Source organism: Tachyglossus aculeatus, chromosome 17, assembly GCF_015852505.1.
Source record: "Tachyglossus aculeatus isolate mTacAcu1 chromosome 17, mTacAcu1.pri, whole genome shotgun sequence".
NCBI classification, from domain to species: Eukaryota; Metazoa; Chordata; class Mammalia; order Monotremata; family Tachyglossidae; genus Tachyglossus; species Tachyglossus aculeatus.
Window position 1 is genome coordinate 52,444,077 of NC_052082.1, and position 21,834 is coordinate 52,465,910.

General features: G+C 45.8%; 1 protein-coding gene across 1 annotated transcript in view; it reads left to right on the forward strand.

The window, feature by feature from the left end:
• The window catches only part of VPS53 (VPS53 subunit of GARP complex), a 120,084-nt gene that overhangs the window by 64,166 nt on the left and 34,084 nt on the right, over positions 1–21,834 (forward strand). The window contains exons 13-16 of the mRNA XM_038759042.1: positions 4,364–4,458; positions 15,215–15,457; positions 17,180–17,327; positions 19,468–19,550. Of these exons, the coding sequence (XP_038614970.1) occupies positions 4,364–4,458; positions 15,215–15,457; positions 17,180–17,327; positions 19,468–19,550 (569 nt within the window). The remainder of the gene's footprint in view (positions 1–4,363; positions 4,459–15,214; positions 15,458–17,179; positions 17,328–19,467; positions 19,551–21,834) is intronic.

The following is a 21,834-nucleotide window of genomic DNA, read 5'->3' on the forward strand; positions in this document are numbered from 1 at the left end:
TCAGCCTGAGGAGAAGGTGGCATTTAAGCAGGTGATCATAAGGGCTGTGGGGCTTTTTTTTTTTCTTTTTAATGGTACTCGTAAGCACTTACTATGTGTCAAGGACTGTTCTAAGCGTTGGGGTAGATACAAGTAAATCAGGTCAGACAAAGTCCCTATCCCATATGGGGCTCACAGTTTAAGGAAGGGTTTTAAGTCAGTGAAGAGATAAGAAGGGCAGGAAGGGTATTCAAAAAGAGTGAAAAAGCAGGGAAAGAAATAAGGAACCAATGGTGAAGAATGCACCCCTCTGGTGATCGGAGCAGTTGGATTTAATCTGTTTACATTGGATAGCAATAAAAGGAAATGGGGCCAGCTGCAGACCTCCTTACTGTGACAACAGTAACCTTTTATTATTCCGTCAACCTCCAGGAGGAAATAGCTTAAGCATCTGCAGCTTTTGGACAGAATTCACACTCTCAGAAATTCAGCCCGATGCTACTGGGAAATGATTTAGTATCCTTTAAGCCGAGCGGTGACCATTGTGGGAGCTGCAGAATGCAAAAATGAGACACGCAATCTGTGCTGAAATCCCAACACAGTCTACCTGACCATCTAGCTTTATGATGGATTCAGATGCCCCTGGAGCGGCCAATTCTGGCCCGGATTCAAGAGGCCCCCAAGGAGAACCTAGGAAAAGAGATAGCTCTGGAAAACCCACCCACTGCTTTCCCACTCTTGGCTTGCCCCGAAGAGCCCCCCCACCTTGCTGGGTTTTCAACTTTCCCGTGAGATTGTAAGGACACCATCCCTGAGGAGCATGTCTTTTACCTCTGTTGTACTCTCCCAATGATTAGTACAGTGCATAGCACACAGTAGGTGCCCAATAAATACTGAGGATGGGTAGTGGGACCAGGCAGTCAGTAAACAGGAAACTCAGGGCCAGAAGTTCATCTACAAGATCGTAGTGAAGGGTGACTTTGGGGCTGAGATTCTGTTTTATTGTCAGTTCACCTGCTAACCATCGCTTTGGGGAAGGTTGTAGAATCTTCTCTCTGGTAGTAGTCCTGCAGGGACAGACTTTTCTTGATCCTATTTCAATCTCTGGGCCTGGGGGATCCATGTTAATGCCAAAATCCCAAGATTTGAGGCTTCATTCTGGATTTGGGGTCAACTGGGTCGTTGATCACATGACGGAGCATCAGAGTCCTTCCCTGTGGAAAGCCAAAGAAGCCATAATGTTACCCCCCTAATGCTGTGGGCAACTCCAGCTAACTCGTTCAGGAAATGTTGAACAGTTGCTCATCTGCAAAATGAAATATGTAGAAAAAGGCTCGTGGCCCTTCCCAAGGATTTATGTATTCCCATATCCTAACTTTTGGTTGTTTTATCCTATTTATAAGAAGAATGGGTTCAACTCTCTGGTTTGCATTGCCGCATCCTTGGGAACCTCGAAGAAAAAGGCCACCTCCCTCTGTCCCTTCCCTAGGTCTTTGGCTCCCTTCTTTCTCCCCGGGCCTCTCTTAGCAGTGTTAAGAGGATGGGGGAAGCTAAGCATTGGTGGCCCCATTAATGGCCGAACCTCCACCAGCAGCCTGTGTCTGTCCTTCCCTGTTTCTCTCCACCAACCACATTTTTTGTGTCTGGATTTTGGTCCCTGAATCATCAATATTGATTAAGCATCTACTGAGTGCATAAGTCTGTACCAGGGACTTGGGAAACATTCCGAAGGAATATAAGACACAGTCATTGTTCTCATGTTTAAAATTCAGTGTGGAGAATAAGCAGACCAAGATTGATGAATGTATAGTAGTAGACAAAAATATGAGAAGAGACATAAAAGCACACGTAGGTAAATAAATCAATAACAGACCGACAAGAGTGCTGAGGTGACTGAGCGAGTGACACGATCAGGAAGGTGAGAGATTAATCTGAGGCTGTTTCCTGGAAGAGGTACTTTTTAGCAAGTCTTTGAAGGAGAGGAGGAATGTGGGTTTGGCAAATTTGAGCGGGGCGAGCAGGAATAATGAATTGGAAAGCACAAAGCCACCAGGAAATTTGTAGAAAACTGTGAAGGGGATAGAGCAAAAGAGAGCAGATAGGTAAGGCTGTGTACTCATTGTGGGCAGGGAACGTGCCTGCCAACTCTGTTGTGTTGTACTCTCCCACTGCTTAATACAGTGCCCTGCACACAGTAAACCCTCAATAAATGTGATCGATTGATTAATTGAAGGGGGAGCCAGCTGATGGGGAACTTGGAAGCTGATGGTCCTTATGCAAGAAGCCATGAGGGAGCCACTGGAGATCTTTGAGGGGAGAAGTGACTTGCTCCAGTTGGTTTTGTAGGACGATAATATGTGCCTGGAGGCTGGTAGACATGTGATGGAGACTGTTACAACAATGAGACTAGTAAACTCCCCAAAAGCAGGAAGAGGACCACATCTTTTACTCTTCCAAGAGCTTAGAACAGTGCTTTGTATGTATTGGGTGCTCGATGATGATGATAATAATAATTATGGTGTTTGTTAAGCACTTACTCTGTGGCCAGCACTGTACAAAGCGCTGGGGTAGATACAAGATCATTGAGTCCCATAAGGGGCTCACAGTCTAAGTGGGAGGGAGAACAGGTATTGAGCCCCCATTTTACAGATGAGGGAACTGAGGCACAGAGAAGTTAAATGACTTGCCCGAGGTCATACAGCAGGCACTTGATGGAGCTGGAATTAGATCCCGGGGTCTCAGACTCCCGGGCCTGTGCTCTTTCCATTAGGCCTTGCTTTTTCTAAATACTGTTGATTGGTTCTTTCTACCCACCGCAATACCTTTCCTCCCCCCGATACACACACATGATGAAAAAAACCCAAAGGACTATTGATTAAACTAGGATGGTGGCTATAAGGGTGGAGTGGAAGGGACTGATAGCTAAAATATTATTGAGGAAGAACTAGAAAGTGTTGGAATCAATTTGATGGGGGAAGGTAGATTATAGAAGAGGGCATCGAGATGAAAAATTGTGGGAGAGAGGCTCGTATTATTATCAACAGCGATAAGAAACTTAAGTAGAGATTCATGGCTCAGTGGCAAGAACCTGGGCTTGGGAGTCAGAGGTCATGGGTTCATATCCCGCCTCCACCACTTGTCAGCTGTGCAACTTTGGGCAAGTCACTTCACTTCTCTGTGCCTCAGTGACCTCATCTGTAAAATGGGGATTAAGACTGTGAGCCCCACGTGGGACAACCTGACTACCTTGCGTCTCCCCCAGCGCTTAGAACCGTGCTTGGCACATAGTAAATGCTTAACAAATACCATCATCATCATTTATTCATTCAGTCGTATTTATTGAGTGCTTGCTGTGTGCAGAGCACTGTACTAAGCGCTTGGAAAGTACCATTCAGCAATGGAGACAATCCCTGCCCACACCAGGTTTACAGTCTAGAAGATATATTACAGAAGATGAGTTTTGGACATTTTTGAGGTAACATTCTTGGGATGTCTGCAGGAAAAGAATGTGTCCTTCTCATCATTATTTATCGAGTGCCTGCTGCGTGCATAGTATTTTATGAAAACCCCTCCAGGAGTTTATAATGTAATGGGGTAGGCAGGCAAATGATATATATACAGTGGGAAGGAAAGGAAGTACAGGTACAAGTAACAGTGATAAAAATGAACAGATAAATGGAATACTGTAGCCTTAAAGAGAATGCAGGTGTCAGAAGCAGGAGTATTCCAATTTATTCATTCTTTGGCCTACTTTTGTAGTATCAGGTTTGGTTCTGCCCCTTCTGCAGGGACTTGAAACAGCCCTTTTGTCTTACTGCTCAAGGGCCAGAATCAAGCTCCATCCGCCAGCAGCACTTAAAGGCCAGATCCTGCTCCCTGCCAAGCAATTTTGGGCCGAGTCACACTTTGCTGGCATTTGACTCCAGATCTAGGAATTTTAGGAAAGCCAGTATGAATAAATATCTTCATCATCAGTGCCTCAGAGACCTCTGTTTACTCTTCATTGGGCATTTTGCAAAGGCTGGGTTCATGAAGAAGATTTCCCAGTGTGCCTGCAGTTCCAAAAAGATCTCTAATGTTCTGGATGCACATTTGATTAGAAACAAAATCCACTCACCAGGTTCCTCACCAGCAGAGGCTCATTTTGAGAGCAACATGAAATCTCTCCTCATGTCAAGCAATTGAAGAAGATGATGTTGGTTGATTGTTCCCAGGCTGTGACAAACTTTAAGTGCAGGGGACTTTGTCACTGGAGTTGGGTTTGGGTAGCGACCACCCTTGACCTAAGCCCTTACCATCAGGGTGAAAGTGGGGCTTGAGATATATTTTCTTTTAAACCTGTGGAGAAGTGCCAAAATGTTTCAGATTCTTTTCTCTCTTCTAGCCAAAGAAGCCTAAAGTTCCAGATAACCCTTTCCATGGCATAATTTCCAAATGTTTTGAACCTCATCTCAACGTGTATATCGAGTCCCAGGACAAGTAAGTGAACGTTTCCACTGTTCTTTCACCTTTGCCTTTGGTTCACTGTCAACCATGGGGTCATGCCACATTCTGCTGAATGATTTAAACTGCACAATAGGGGTGCCCCTTCCAGATGTGAGGGGAAGGGGACAGCATTCAATGGCCCCGGAAAATCTGTTAAGGGCATTTCATTTCCTGAACATTAGAGGCTGTGAATTTTACGGCTTGTTTGTGACATAAATCACAGGGGTTTGAGTGTGGCTTGTGGCAGTCTACCATGGAGGCTCCCAATTTAAGACCCTAAATAGCTCCAGGTCCGTCACAAGCCCTGAGAGAAAGCGCACGCGCATATGCGCGCGTGTGCACGCACACATGTGCACACACACACAACCACCCTCCCCCCCCACCCGCCAAATAATTTACTCTTGCTTATGTACTGATTGCACTCCTCATGCCTCCGTGAAAAAGTACCCAAAAGTTAGCCTGTGGAATTTCTTGCTAGTCATTATTATCGTCATTATAATGATAATAATTGTGGGTTTCATTAAGTACTGTGTGCCAAGCGTGATATTAAGTGCTGGGGAAGATATGAGATAATCAGGTGGGACTCAGTCTGAGAGGGAGAACAGCATGACCTAGGGGAAAGAGCATGGGCTTGGAACTCAGAGGACTTGAGTTCTAATCCCTGCTCTGCCACTTGTCTGCTGTATGACTTTGGGCAAGTCACTGAACTTCTCTGTGCCTCATTTACCTCATTTGTAAAATGGAGATTCAGAGTTGTGAGATGGACTGTGTCAAACCTGATTAGCTTGCATCTACCCCAGTGCTTAGAACAGTACCCGGCACATAGTAAACACTTAACAAGTACCACTTAAAAAAAAAAGACAGGTATTTCATCCCTATTTAATAGATGAGGAAACAGGCACAGAGAAGTTAAGTGATCTGCCCAAGGTCACACGACAGGCAAGTGGCAGAGCTAGGATTAGAATCCAGATCCTCGGACTTGAATCCCGTGCTCTTTCTATTAGGCTACACTGCTTCTCTGCCAGAGATGTAAAATGGAGATCTCTCTTCTAGATCTCTTCTCGACTGTGAGCCCACTATTGGGTAGGGACTGTCTCTATATGTTGCCAACTTGTACTTCCCAAGCGCTTAGTACAGTGCTCTGCACACAGTAAGCGCTCAATAAATATGATTGATTGATTGATCTCTCTCCCTGCCTCTGGTCTCAGCCCTAAGTGGAAGAAGCTGTTGGTGGTGATGATGATGCTACTGCTAAATATCCTTGGGAAGTAAGAAGGATGATAATAATAATAATGGTACTTGTTAAGCTCTTACTGTGTGTCAGGCATTGTACTAAGCGCTGGGGTGAATACAAGCAAATCATGATGGACACAGTTCCTGTCCCACATGGGCCTCAGAGTCTCGATCCCCGTTTTACAGATGAGGTAACTGAGGCACAGAGAAGTGAATTGTCTTGCCCAAGGTCACACAGCAGACAAGTGGCGGAGTTGGGATTAGAACCCATGACCTTTTGAGTTCCACGCCCCTGCTCTATCCACTGCACCTCACTGCTTCTTGATAAACAGGACTGACTCTTCTGAGGCAGCGGGAGGGAGCAGAGCAGCTCTGAGGAGGGGCTTTGGTTACCTTTGAGGGGCCTTCTGGGGAAGATAAGCGCTTAGTACAGTGCTCTGCACACAGTAAGCGCTCAATAAATACGATTGATTGATGAGCAGGTGGTAGGCTCAGGGGGTACAGTGTTGTGGTTGCAGGAGGGCCAAGGGGCTCCAGATGAGAGAACTTGAGCCACTGTGTCCTGGTTAGAAGGAAAAAAAGAAGCAAGGTTGTACATGTTTCACTTTGTTGCTGCAGGCCACAAAAGGGGCTTTAAGTTGTTGGCATTGAATCCCAGCTGTATTTAGAGGCTTAAGAGCAAATTAAAATGCACTACCGGATTTTACCTTATTTTTAGTTTTATTAGATTCCAATCAGGCCATCTTATGAAATATTTTGAATCTTGTTTGGAATTTAACACATAATGACCGAATGAGGGAAAGAATGGAGTCATGTAACTGAATAGAAAATTCAGTCAGTAGCATTTTACCTGTTTATATGTATATATGTTTGTACTTATTTTTTTACTCTATTTATTTTATTTGTACATATCTATTCTATTTATTTTATTTTGTTAGTATGTTTGGTTTTGTTCTCTGTCTCCCCCTTTTAGACTGTGAGCCCACTGTTGGGTAGGGACTGTCTCTATATGCTGCCAATTTGTACTTCCCAAGCGCTTAGTACAGTGCTCTGCACATAGTAAGCGCTCAATAAATACGATTGATGATGATGATTTTACCTAATATATAATATGGAAACAGCGTGGCTTAGTGAAAAGAGCACAGGCTTGGAAGTCAGAGGTCATAGGTTCTAATCCCAGCTCCGCCACTTGTCTGTTGGGTGACTTTGGGCAAGTCACTTCACTCCTCTGGGCCTCAGTTCCCTCATCTATAAAATGGGGATTAAGTCTGTGAGCCCCACGTGGGACAGCCTGACCTACCCTAGTGCTTAGAACAGTGCTTGGCACATAGTAAGTACTTAACAAATACCATCATTATTATAACTTTGCTCTGACATTTCTGACTGTGAGATTCCCAACCATAAGCACGGTCATCAGTACATTTTACACTTGGTTGTCTTTCCTATGTCAGTGGCTTTGCCACTTGCTGCTCCTATCCCTGTGTTCAGTGATCTGAACATCATTCAGTTTAGTCCTTGGATGCTTCCATTGTTCCTCTCTTACTTGAGAGGTAGAAGATCTTGCAAGTGACCACAAACTGATATACGATGCCCACTCTGAACAGCAGTTTACCATTGCACTTTAGCTCTGCCCCTTCCACGTGGTCAGTAACTTCTTTCTACGTCCCAACACTGTTCAACCCACCTGTGGGTTGGAATCCTTTATAATGTTCAGTTTGTTATAAACTGCATCACAATGGTTTTTCTGAGCTGGAAATCAAGTACGACAACATGCATGGGTTGTCAGTGAAAATGAAGTCAGAGCTGTGGAGCGGGTTGAGAATGAACTACCCGTTTCTGGAGCATAATTTGGGGCAAGTCCTGGGTTTGAGACCCACACTGGGCCCTGCTGCTGATAATCTCTTTGGCATCTAAGCTCGTTGTAGGCAGGGAATGTGTTTGTTTATTGTTATATTGTACTCTCCCAAGTGCTTAGTTCAGGCTTTGCACACAGTTAAGCGCTCAATAAATATTATCGAATGAGTGAATGAATGGATCCTCTGGTAGCCCAGAGGCTTGTTTGTGCGGTGTGCTAGCAAGGACTCAAACTAACAAAAGTATGGGCTGAGACAAGTGACTATACTTTTTAAGTTATTTGCCTGAGTACATCACTTATTTGCCTGAGTACATCACTTTATCATCAAAAAAGAGCCCCTAAGAATTTAGCTTACAATAGGGATAAGCGTAATACTTTTTATGTGTTCAGTGTTCGTCTAGCACTGTGAAGAGCTTGACATTTGCTATTTCACTTATATTAGCAGGAAGTGATCTTCATTATTCCCATTTTGCAGAAGGAAGCCGTAACCTGGAGAGGTGAAAGCTGTGTCTGTACTAAGTGGCTCTCTTCCCGAGGAGGAGGAAATTTGCCTAGCGGGTGTTGGGCCACTCATCAGCACGAAGCTCTTTCAAGTGGAAACAGGCTAAACGGGTTGAGGGAGCTGCAGGTGACTGTAGGGACAGATCCCAAATCAGCAGAACTGGTTTAAAGCTAATTTACCCAAAGTAATCCCACTATCATTGTCAATAGCTGGACTGATCACCTACTGTGTCCAGAACACTACTAGGTGAATGGAGATGATCCGTGACAATGCTGAGCTTACTGTCTAATGGGAAAGAAAAGTGCAGTAAATATTTCTCTTGTGTGCTTAGGGGATTGTTGAGGTGGTATAAACAGGGTCAGGCATGGGGAAGTAGTCTGGAAATGCCCCTCGAGCAAGGAGAACTTTTTAGAAGGGCTCTGAAGGGAGGTTGTGGGGGGTGGGGGGGAGGGAGTGTGTGTGTGTGTGTGTGTGTGTGTGTGTGCACGCGCGTGTTGGGGGGAGTCATGATTGGAGCAGCGGGTGAGAGGGTATATCCAAGCACTTATCCTATCCCATCTTGATGACTGCATCAGCTTCTTCGCTGAACTCCCTGCTTCCTGACTCTCCCCATTCCAGTCCTGACTTCACTCTGCTGCCCAGATTGTTTTTCTAGAAACCGTTCAGCCCATATTTCCCCACTCCTTCAACACCTCCAGTGGTTTCCCACCTGCCACCTCATCAAACAGAAATTCTTTCCCATCGACTTCAGAGCACTAAATCACCTTGTCCCCTCCTTCCTTATCTTGCTGATTTCCTATTGCAGCCCAGCCCGCACACTTCACTGCTCTAGCACCAACTTACTCACTTTATCTTCATTTTGTCTGCCTCACCACCAACCCCTTTCCTTCCTCTGGCCTGGAACTCCTTCCCCCTTCATACACATCAGACCACCACTCTCCCCACCTTCAAAGCCTTATTAAAATCCCATCTCCTCCAAGACCCCTTCCCTGACTATGCCCTCATTTTCCCTTCTCCCTCTCTCTTCTGTTTCACCTTTGTACTTGGATCCGTTCCCTTTAGCACTTGATAGTCACCCCACCCTCAGCCACAGCACTTATATACATAGCCATAGTTTATTTTATTGTCCATCTCTCCTTCTAGACTGTTAGATCCTTGTGGACAGGGATCGCATCCAACAACTCTGTTGTACTGTGCTCTCCCAAGCACTTAGTGCAGTGCTCTGCATTCAGAAAGCACTCAAAAACCACTGATTGAAGGAGCTTACACCCCATCCCATCTCCCCTCTGAGTGTGTTGGGGTGTCTCCAGTGGGTGAGGGATTGGGGCAGCTTAGCACAGTGGTCCAGGCCCTGGTCAGGCTTAGTCCAGCCTTGGGCAGGCCCTGCCCCAAATGGCTATTCAGCGGGCCACCCTGGTTGGGTACTTTTTCAAGTCTTTGTAGTGGATTAGTGAGTGTCTGTTTCCTAAACTGCCTCAAAGATTGAAGTGGGCGATAGAGACAGCCTTCGCCCTGCAAATAAAATCCCCCAGGGGATAATGTAATCCTGCCTTCTGACCCTCCCAGTTCAGGCTTCTTCTTTTTTTTTCCCACCACCACCCATTTCCCAAGATGTTTCATATTAGCCTTCTCATCCCAGAAAATAGAATTTGAAGAAAAACCACCTCATTAGCCAAAAAAAAGGGCTCGCCTCTGTGCCTAACATTTTTTCCCTGATTGCACTTTTAAAGCATCTGTTTTCCTGCTCTCTAATTATCAGATGTAATTCAGGCAGTTGAGCATCTGAGCTGTGGTTAGGCCTACTGGTTGGACAGTAATTTTTTTTTTTTAATTGTTGCTGCCGTTCACTGGGGCAGAAAACAGATGGACCCACTTTTCTGGCAAATTGTTTCCGCACCAACTGCGGGAACCGGAGAACCAACATCAGTGGTGATTGAATCAGAGACATCTGAAAAAAACTTGATTGCATTTTGGGGCATTGGGTTTCAGCTTAACCCAGTTGGATCAGATATCAGCCCCTCACCCCTTTCTAGCCGTGACTCCTTTGAACACCAAGGCCTAATATCCTCAAATACTTGATTTTGAAAAGCCCAAATGGCTTAGCTTATAAGTGTCCAAAGCACTTGATCGAGAATGCCGCATCCCCTCGAATACAACTAGCCTGAATCGTCCAGTGGTTTTTGCGTATTAGGGTGAGAGCTGCCTCCTTGGTTTGGGGACAGGTGGGAGCAATTTCTATCATCATCATCGTCAGTGGTATTTATTGAGCGCCTACTGTGTACAGGGCACTGTACTAAGCACTTGAGAGAAGACAGTATAAAAGAGACAGATTTCTGGCCCATAATGAGCTTCCACAGAGTTGTGATTGTCCATGACATCAGTGCCCACTCCCTGGGGAATATGGCCCCGTCCGTTATTTGAACCCAACTGCCAGTCTCACATCCCAGGTCTCTGACAAGACTTGAGAGCCTCCATTCTGGGCCAGGAAGATCCTAAATAATGCTTTCAATTCTGTTTGTTCTTTAAAGAGGAGCAGCATGGTCTAGTGGAAAGAGCATGGGCCTGGGAGTTGAATGGACCTGGGTTTTAATCCCACCTCCCAGACTTGGCTGCTGTGTGACCTTAGACAAGTCTTTTAACTTCTCTGTGCTTCAGTTCCCCCATCGGCAAAATGGGGACTCAATATCTGTTCTCCCTCCGGCTTACTGTTAGCCCCATGTGGGACTTGATGTTGTACCTACCCTGGCACACAGCACAGTGCTTGACACATAGTGTTTGTTAAGTGCTTTCTACAGTCATTGTACTAAACACTGGGGTAGATTCAAGCTAATCAGATTGGACACAGTCCGTGTCCCACTATGGTCTTGATCCCCATTTTGCAGATGGGGTATCTGAGGCCTAGTGAAGTGACTTGTCCAAGGTCACACAGCAGACAAATGATGGAGCAGGGTTCAGAACCCAGGTCCCCGGACTCCCAGGCCTGTGTTCTATCCGCTAGATAAAGTTGCTTCTCAATAGTTAATAATGTTAATTATTATTTAAAGCCTAGCCCCCTTTTTCCCCTGTGCCCAAGATGAAAAGTTGGCACCTATATTTTACGATGCTGGGGGAGCTAATATCCCAATCTCTCCTGCCTGTCCATCTCTTTCTCAAAGGAAAATGAAGTGTTGGCTGTCTGTATACTCTTTGGCCACAGCAAGGAAATGGTACAGCGGCACCAGGGAAGCAGTCGAAGTTATTCACAAGCCCGGGAGGTGGGAGAGGCTGTATAGTCCTGCATCCGGAGCGAGCTCCGGAAGCCTGGCCTACAGGGAAGGGGAGACCATAAGGAGGAGGGGACCCTAAAAGAAGAGAGGAGTAGAGAGAGGGACCCTGAAAGGGCAGAAGATAGGAATGTTCCCCATGTAGTTTCTTCCCAGAGGCAGTTTTCCCATTTGGATTATGTGCTTCATCAGGGGTGACTCATGAATTTTAGTGTAGTGCCAGCCCTGCCCTCCTAAATGCCATCTCTAATAGCTGAACCAAGGACAGGCAGCCAGAACCCCACCCCACCCTGGAAACTCCTTGCCCACTTCCCAGAATGGTGCGGGCATGGGAGGCTTTGGGCCTTTGGCGGAAGAGATGCCACGAATGCCTGGCTACACCTACCATTCTTCATCAATCAGTCAATCAATCAGTCGTATTTATTGAGTGCTTACTGTGTGCAGAGCACTGTACTAAGCGCTTGGGAAGTACAAGTTGGCAACATATAGAGACGGTCCCTACCCAACAGTGGGCTCACAGTCTAGAAGAACAAATACGATTGATGATGACAGGGTAGGGGCCTGGGAGTCACAAGGCTTGCTGCCATTTGGTTTTGTTCTCTGTCTCCCCCTTTTAGACTGTGAGCCCACTGTTGGGTAGGGACTGTCTCTATATGTTGCCAATTTGTACTTCCCAAGCGCTTAGTACAGTGCTCTGCACATAGTAAGCGCTCAATAAATACGATTGATGATGACAGGGTAGGGGCCTGCGAGTCGCAAGGTTTGCTGCCATTTGTCTGCTGCATGGGGACTGGGTAGGGGCCTGGGAGTCACAAGGCTTGCTGCCATTTGGTTTTGTTCTCTATCTCCCCCTTTTAGACTGTGAGCCCACTGTTGGGTAGGGACCGTCTCTATATGTTGCCAATTTGTACTTCTCAAGCGCTTAGTCCAGTGCTCTGCACATAGTAAGCGCTCAGTAAATACGATTGATGATGACAGGGTAGGGGCTTGCGAGTCGCAAGGTTTGCTGCCATTTGTCTGCTGTATAGGGACAGGGTAGGGGCCTGGGAGTCACATAGTTTGCTGCCATTTGGTTTTGTTCTCTGTCTCCCCCTTTTAGACTGTGAGCCCACTGTTGGATAGGGACTGTCTCTATATGTTGCCAATTTGTACTTCCCAAGCGCTTAGTACAGTGCTCTGCACATAGTAAGCGCTCAATAAATACGATTGATGATGACAGGGTAGGGGCCTGCGAGTCGCAAGGTTTGCTGCCATTTGTCTGCTGCATGGGGACAGGGTAGGGGCCTGGGAGTCACAAGGTTTCCTGCCATTTGGTTTTGTTCTCTGTTTCCCCCTTTTAGACTGTGAGCCCACTGTTGGGTAGGGACTGTCTCTATATGTTGCCAATTTGTACTTCCCAAGCGCTTAGTACAGTGCTCTGCACATAGTAAGCGCTCAATAAGTACGATTGATGATGACAGGGTAGGGGCCTGCGAGTCGCAAGGTTTGCTGCCATTTGTCTGCTGCATGGGGACAGGGTAGGGGCCTGGGAGTCACAAGGTTTCCTGCCATTTGGTTTTGTTCTCTGTCTCCCCCTTTTAGACTGTGAGCCCACTGTTGGGTAGGGACTGTCTCTATATGTTGCCAATTTGTACTTCCCAAGCACTTAGTCCAGTGCTCTGCACATAGTAAGCGCTCAACAAATACGATTGATGATGACAGGGTAGGGGCCTGGGAGTCACAAGGCTTGCTGCCATTTGGTTTTGTTCTCTGTCTCCCCCTTTTAGACTGTGAGCCCACTGTTGGGTAGGGACTGTCTCTATATGTTGCCAATTTGTACTTCCCAAGCGCTTAGTACAGTGCTCTGCACATAGTAAGCGCTCAATAAATACGTTTGATGATGATGATAGAAGGGGGAGACAGAACAAAACAAAACATATTGACAAAATAAAATAAACAGAATAGATATGTACAAGTAGAATAAATAGAGTAATAGAAGAGGGAGGAAAGGAAAGTGGAATGGAAGAAGGGATAAAGAGTGGGAGAAAAAACAGGGGAATGGGTTGGAGAGCGCAAAAGGGGTATGAATGGAGCCAAGGGAGAGCATAAGTGGAAGAAGAGGATGATTCAGATAAATCAATCAATCATATTTAGTGAGCGCTAACTGTGTGCAGTAGATCTATGAGGGAATGGAAAGAAATAAAAGATGAAGGGATAAGTGATAGGAATCAGATCAAAGCCAAATGGCACCCGGTCTTCAGCACCAGCCCTTTCACTTTTGCTGCAACCACTGTCACCTTCTTTCACTCCGACCCAGGAGAGACAAAGTAGGTTGAGGTAGGAACCCTTCCACCTCGACTCATCATTCTGAGGACCTCCTTAGACTCCATTCCACCCACTTGTCACCCATTATCCTTACTCTGCCTGAGAATTGACGTTCCCTGGCCAACAGGCGTCCTATTTTAGGCATCCTCTGAACCAAAGGAGAACAGTGTTGGGGCAAGAAAGATAGTTGGGTAAGCAGATAGATGCCTCAAAAAATAAAGGATGTCCCTGGAGTTATCAGTGTGGGCAACATCTTTCTTCTCCACTAATCGTACTGATTTAGAATCCCAGCTCCGGGTGTAACTCTGAATTGGTGAAAAAGGGGTGTTTTGGTTTTAGCTTCTAGGGGAACAGGTGAATGATAGACTCTCAAAGCTCTGGCTTTGAGGATCAAAATGGTTTACTCAAGAGGCTTGCAAGTGATGCTTTTGCCGTATGTCCCTGGCTTATCTCTTCATCATACAAATAGTAGTAATTGAACTTTTTCGTAGCTCTCACTTCCCTCCGGTGATTACGGTGAACAAAGACCAGACTAAAGAGGACCTATACGCCATCTGGTTACAATAAGCTCGAAGCAACGAGAGGTCTTTGTAACATATCCATTTTCTTGTGTTCATGCTAATTGGAGCTGTGTGTGGTTGCAGTTTTCTGCCTCATATAAAATGTCGTTAAAGTCTAGATGGAGTTTTGTAGCCCCACAGAGTGACCCAAAAGGTGTGAAGCCATTGCAGATGTGAGCGTTAGAAAGCGAAACCTCTCAGAGATAAAGCTGCTGGATCTGCCACCAGGAATGAAACTCGCCCCGGTGTGCTGAGTTTGGCAAGATTTTTATGGGAAACCTGAGAAGGCGGCTGGACCGTTACCGTGACTCTTAACCCAGAAAGTCATGAACTCTTTCCCTTTTGGTGCTCTTCCCCCACCCCTCTTTCCTGGTTCCTAGATTAGCATGGCCCTGGAACAGTAAAGCTGGGAAAGCATTAAATCAGGCAGTCAATTGAGTGCTTACTGTGTGCAGAGCACTGAACTAAGTGCAATAAGCATTCAAGTAACAGAAGTGTGTCGCAGGGGTTGAGAAGGTCCGGTGGCTAAACGTCCAGTGGGTCAGCTTGACCCCAGGAATCCCAGCCCTACTTCTGCTGATACCGCAGATCTCAAACCATTGACCACTGCCTCCTTGTAAATAATGGGGATAATTATATCTATCTGCAAGGAGCTGTTAAAGAAATCCCAAGGAAGGAAGATTTGTAATTACCTTTGCAAGGACCGGTTGGTACCCTTTAAATATTTGCTAGTCACCCCGCCCTCAGCCCCTCAGCACTTATGTACACGTCTATAATTTATATTATCATCTGTCTCCTCTCTACCCTTTAAGTTCCTTATGGGCAGGGAGCATGCCTCTTAGTTCTCTTGTATTGTACTTTCCCGAGTGCTTAATGCAGTGCTGTGCACATGGTAAGCACTCAATAGATACCATGGATTGATTAATAGGAATCGGACCTGGATGAGATGCGTGGATTTTGCCAACAAGCACATCTGTTTCCCCTTCATTTTCAGAAAAATGATTGATTTTATTTCTCATTTCCCTCTTGACAGAAATCTTGGTGAACTGATCGATAGATTTGTCGCTGATTTCAAGGCCCAGGGCCCCCCGAAACCCAACACGGATGAAGGAGGAGCGGTCCTCCCCAGCTGTGCCGACCTCTTTGTCTATTACAAGAAGTGCATGGTGCAGTGCTCCCAGCTAAGCACCGGTGAGCCCATGATTTCCTTGACCATCACATTCCAGAAGTACCTCCAGGAATACGCCTGCAGAATTCTGTCGGGAAACCTACCCAAGTGAGTTCTTCTTTCTTTGACCTGCAGAGGTGGCAGGATTGAGGGGTGAAGATGTTTTAGAAGACAGTGCAATAATCAGGCTGCTGAGGACACTCAAGGAAAAGCCTGGTTGTTGAAAGATGACATGAGGAACCTGAGAGCTTTTGACTTACTCTTAGCCTTAAGGAGGGTAAACTCGTCCCCAAGGAACCAAAGGTGTGGCCTGGGAGCTGAGGTTCTCATTCCAGTTCTGCCATATACCTCCTGTGTGACCTTGGACAAGTCACTTAACCTCTCTGTGCCTCAGTTACCTAATCTGTAAAATGGGATTTAAGACTGTGAGCCCTATGTGGGACAGAGATTGTGGCCAATCCAATTACCTTGTACTTACCCTACCAATTAGTACAGTCCCTGGCACATAGTAAGTGCTTAACAAAACTGCAATTATTATTATTGTTATTATTATTAATATTAATAAAACCCTTTTAGCTTGGGCCATAGGTCCCCATACTCCATTCTGGCCAGGGGATTGGCCAGTAGCCAAAGCCTAGTACCCAGCAGTGGTAGCTATTTGGGCCAAATCTTTGGCATCCTGCTGGTCTAGTTAGTTGGCAGGGTGGCCCTGGCGAGGAGATGGCTTTGGGGTGATGAGGAAAGAAAGAACAGGTAGAACAGGGAAAACCCCCATCTCATCCTCCCGGGGAGCCAGGGATCCTCCCCAGCCCACTGCCCCTTCTCACCCACGGCACGCACAGATTTTAGACTTGAAGTCAATGTGCTCCTTGGACAATGTGCTCCTGGAGAAAAAGAAATCAGTGTTGGTTTCTGATCGCCCAGTTGTAGCTCTGAGGCCCACAGTGCTCAGTCTTACAATCCTGATTTGACAGAGACACACATTCCTGTGGGTGCAGCCTTATACCTGGCAGCCTCATCCTCCAACCAAACAACGGTTCAGCTGATTTGAACTTCTGCAGTTCTAAATAAAATATATAGCTTGGGAGAGTTCTGCCTTGTTTGGAGAGAAAAAGTGAGTGGGTTTTCTTTGTCCAAGCTCAGTTGGATTTCTTAAGATGTTTTTTTCCTTCTACCCTCATCCAAAGTAAGTATTGAAAAATCTTCGGTTCCCTTCCTCTTCATTTCAAAAATGATGTGGGATTTCTGAGTGGTGATGAGGAGGTTTTATTGTTGATTTTCCTAATGAATTACTTTCGAGTCAGAACTCACTGCTGCTCTTGGACAGTTTATTAGAAAATCAGATTGTTTTCCCTCCTTGCAACTTCCGCAGGAATAGAAAATACGTAGTGCTGTATTTATTTTACTTTATTTTCTAAAGCCCCCATTACATTTTGGCCCCCAGAGACAAATGCAAAATGTAAAATTCAGTGGCAAATTCAATCACAGCAGTTGACGGTAAACAGGAACCCACCCTCAGGCCCTACTTTGAGCTCTGCCCATCAGGAAATTCCAGGATAATGAAGAGGCTTTTTTTGGGCTGCTTAATTGTTGGATTTACAGTAAACATCACCCAGATTCTTAGCTAGCACTTGAAACCGCTCACTTCCTCTAAGCAGGGACCAGAGCGGTCAAGGTAAAGTCAACGGGAAAAGATCCCTTGGCATCTGGAGGGGTGGTGGGGGGGCTGGGGGGAGGGAGAGGCAGGGTGAGGCTGAGAGGCTTTGTCTTGAGACAAAGGAGGTGAAGAATCCTTAGCTGACCAAACCCCCCCCCGCTTCTCTCCTTCAGGATGACCAGCAGTAGCGGAGGGCTGACCATCAGCAGCCTTCTCAAGGAGAAGGAAGTTTCCGAAGTGGCCAAGTTCACTGTAGACGAACTCTGCCTGATCTGCAGCATCCTGAGCACAGCAGAATACTGCTGGGCCACGACCCAGCAGGTAAGGTGGCTGGGCACCGCCCCGTGTCCCCACAGCCGAGATCACCTGGACCGGGCTGCCTCTTGGCCTGCTGCTCAGATGAATCACCACAAATGATTCCATCCCCCAAAGCGTTATGACTAAGCTAGCAGAGCTCCTCCGGGATTTTATAGGTCTCCTGAAATTTTCAGACCAGTCTTTCTCTGCCTAAGCAAATACCTCCTGTTTGTTGTGGTGACGTTAGGAGCCACTTTTCAGGAAGGAGCGAAGGTGAAGGCGGCCTTGGCCGGAGCCTCCAAGGATGGAGCGGCTCTGGGGAACTCATGTAGCGCAGGGAATACCCAGAAAAAATTATCCGATGCATTTTTGGAGCCAACCTTGCCCAGCACCATTTCGTGTTTGAGCAGTGATTACTAGATGCCAGGAAGGAAAAAAACTTTTTTTCAAGTCCCTTCTCTTTGGATTCAGGTATGTCTGAGGAAGACTAACATAAATTATTACTGAACTAAAATCATTTTCTGCTCTTGGTATCTAAGCAAGACCACATGAGGCTAAGTGTTCTCAACAGGCTTTCCCACTTGTTTCAACTGAGTTAAAAGCCAATTCAGAGTGACTTGAGTAAGCACTTGCTTTACTTCTATAACCCAACTTGGCTATCCAGACTAAATACTGAGGTACAGGGAATAGGGACAATGCTGCCTATAAAGCCTCATGTGATACATTTCCCCCAACCAATCAGTTGTATTTACTGAGCACTTACTATGTGCAGAGCCCTGTACTAAGCACTTGGAAGGGCACAGTACGGTAGAGTTGGTCGACTTGATCCCTGCCTATAAGGAGCTTACAGTCTAGAGTGGGAGAAAGACATTAAAATAATTATAAGTAGGGAATATGACAAAGTGTAAGGATATGGACATATAAGTGGTTTGGAGCTGAGGGTGGGGTGAATATCATAACTTAGGGGGTACAGCTTCAGGTGCACAGATGATACAGAAAATAGGGCGAGTAGGGGAAATGAGGGTTTAGTCAGGGAAGGCTTCGCGGAAGAGGTGTGATTTTAGGAGAGTTTTGAACGTGGGAAGAGTGATAAGGAGAGGGGTGTGAAGGGGGAAGGAGTTCCAGGCCAGAGAGAGGACATGGGCGAGGGGTGAGTGAAGAGATAGATGCAGTGAGTAGGTTGGCATTTGAGGAGCCCAGGTAAGGTAGGAGGGGGAGAGTTGACTGAGTGTTTCTAAGGAATTTCTGTTAGTGAGGCGGTGGATGGGGACCATATAGAAATTATTGAAGAGTGAGGAGATGGGGACTGAATTTTTTTTAGAAAAATGATCCAGGTACCAGAGCGAAGTAAGGACTGAAGTGGGGAGAGGCAGGGGACAGGAGGTTAGTGAGGAGGCAGATGCAGTAGTCAAGAGGGGATAGGATCATTTCATGCCTCAGGTAAATAAGATAACTACTTTCTTGATTCTGTTGACCAGGACATAACTGTCTCAGGTATGCAGTGCATCATAAGAAAGAACAGCTCAAGACTGTTCTCTTCTTGAAAACTGTAACTCACCTAAATGTGTTCCTACAATGCTTGTATTATGAAATTGGGAAAAGCCCCAAGAAGGGCAACTGAAAAATGCCAGGAAATGGAGTCCCTTCCATTAGCGGATCAGCTGGATGGATTAGGACTCTGTGGAATGCAAATAAATAATTGTTCATTATAAAATCATGAAGGAGGTAAACAAGATGAGCCTGGAATTGCTTATCAGATGCCACCGTACTACTAGAGCCGAGGTGGGGGATTCATTTTCATTTGAGTGAGCGAAATTCAAGGTTAATGAAAGTACACGGTTAGCATTTTCAATATTGTGGAATATCTGAAATATTTTGGAAGTAATAAGAAGTAAGAAATATTGTGGAAGTAATATTGTGGAAGTAGAAAGTACTTTAATGAAGGGTTTAGATTAATTTGTGAGTCATGGATCCAAATGGGAAATTAGTGGGGAAAAGTATGGAAGGTTAGAAAGAGGACAGGAAAGATAACTATCATGCTTTTCCGTAATACAGACCTGGCTGGATGGGACAGGGCCAGGTTGGTTTCTTGTGTACAGGAGTTCTGTTGGGAGGCAGTTGGGCAGTTAGCAAAAGTGTCATATTCTCCTTTACTTCCTCACAGCTTGAAGAAAAACTCAAAGACAAAGTTGATGCAAGTTTAACGAAAAGAATCAACCTCTCAGGAGAGAGAGAGACATTCAGCACGTAAGTAGAGCCAGCCTCCTTTCCCTTAGGCCTCCCCTATTTCACGTTGTATTTCTGATTAGTTCAGAGTTGTCCCTTGTAGAGGCCTTTCACTGGTGCCAGATTACTCTTTGGATAAGGAGCCCAAGAGCAGAACTGGAACCAATGACAGATGCAGCGACTTCCCCATCTTTTTTTTGCGGAAATTAATGAGTTGATTATAGAGCCCACTGGAGTGGGAGGGAGGGGTGGAGGGAGGAAGGAAGGAAGGAAATAGAGGTCGGTCTGCCGACCTAAACAGTAAGCCCGCCTGGGTTCAAGGCGACAGTCAGGAAATGGAGCACTCTCAGAAAGATATCGTACCTCGAATTGCTGCCCAGGGTGAATCAAAAGTGTTTATGATGTGTGTACCAGCCCTGTGCTGCTGGCATTTGACATTCTAGGAAGGCTGTGGTTGAGTTCCTGCTTGAGAAATTGCAATAAAATTTGAAATTTCCTCTGGTTCCAGGAGCGTTGTTCAGCTTCCTGTTTCTCTTGTCCTGACAGCCCTAATTAGGCATATTGGGAAATTGGCCCAGTGGAGTTTTGGTGAACCTTGTTCACAGGTTGTTTTTGATTTCCATTAATAAAGCACTAGGGATTCCAGGACGAGAACAGCCCAAGCGATGTTAGTTAGAGCAGACAGACATCCCTGGAGGGCAGAACCGGGCAGAAGGACTTAGATCATAGTCAAGTGAAGAATGAAATACCGTGAAGAATTTTCTGCCATCCTCGGGAAGATGACGGAGTCTCCTCTGAAGGCTTCTAAAATTAGGATAGGCTGGCTTTAGTAAGGGCTGATGGACTCAATGACCCCACAAGGCCTCTTCCAGCCTTATGGTCCTATTTGTCTCTGATTCCGAGCTTCAGTCTGTTGACCACAGATATGTTTAGTACACTTTGGTGTTTAACTTCATCATTTTGGGGGCATTTAAATGCCCCTGCAGTCCCAAGCTTTTCTCAGTCCCTTCTCTGCACACAGTAAGCATTTAGTAAATGCTATTACTATTAATATTTTAATTTTGATATTTTTATAATAATAGTACTGTTACTACTTTTGGTCCAGCCTGACTGCAACTTCTGAAGCAAGACAGCCCTTTGCTTTTGTTTTTTTATCCTAGGCAGCCCGTCTCTGGTTGGCCGGGGAGGAAGTTGGGTTTTGAGTTGTATTTCAACATGGTGATGTCAGGAAAGTGAATTCAGTTAGGGGAGCAATATGGTCTAGTGGGAAGAGCAGGGACCTGGGAATCAGAGGACTTAGATTCTAATCCTGGCTCTGCCACAAGCCTGCTGTGTGATCTGGGAGAAGCAGCGTGGCTCAATGGAAAGAGCACGGGACTTTGGAGTCAGAGGTCGTGAGTTCAAATCCCAGCTCCGCCAACTGTCAGCTGTGTGACTTTGGGCAAGTCACTTCACTTCTCTGGGCCTCAGTTACCTCATCTGGAAAATGGGGATTAAGACTGTGAGCCCCCTGTGGGACAACCTGATCACCTTGTAACCTCCCCAGCGCTTAGAACAGTGCTTTGCACAGAGGAAGCACTTAATAAATGCCATCATTATTATTATTATCTGGGGCAAATCATTTAACTTTTCTGTGCCTCAGTTTCCTCAGCTGTAGAATGAGGATTAAATACCCGTTACTCCCTCCCCTTTAAATCTTTAGACTGTGAGCCCCATGTGACATCGGAACTGAGTCCAATTTGATTATCTTGCATCTACCCCAACATTGAGTTCAGTACTTGGCATGTAGTAAGCATTTAACAAATACTACAAGGTTCCTGGGATTTCCTGCAGAGGCTTGCCCAGATTCATCTGCTTTCTTGCAGCTAAACCTCTGATAATTAGTAATAATAATTGTGGGGGGTTTTTAAGCACTTACTCCCAGACCCAACCTCTTTCCACTAGACCATGTGGCTTCTCAAAAGTGAAAACAGAACAATCAACTCTTAGGTGTCCATGGATGGGAGAGTTTCCTTTTAATAGGCATTTCTGTGCCAGACTTTAAAGGTCTCACCATCTGAGAGCTGGCCATCTTTCTTACGCTTCTTTCATGCTGTGACTTCCAGGAGCTGCTCAGCCAAAATCATCCAGATGAGACCCAAAGCCACCTCTACTTCTATCTGTGTGGAGCCCAGACCATCTTCGTCCTTTTTCATATATCTATGCTACTGGGACTCCTTCAGCTAGGGCTAATTGCTAGGGCTAATCGTTGTCCATTGCATGAGAATGCGTGGACTTTTTCATGCCCTTTGTTATGCTCAAACAC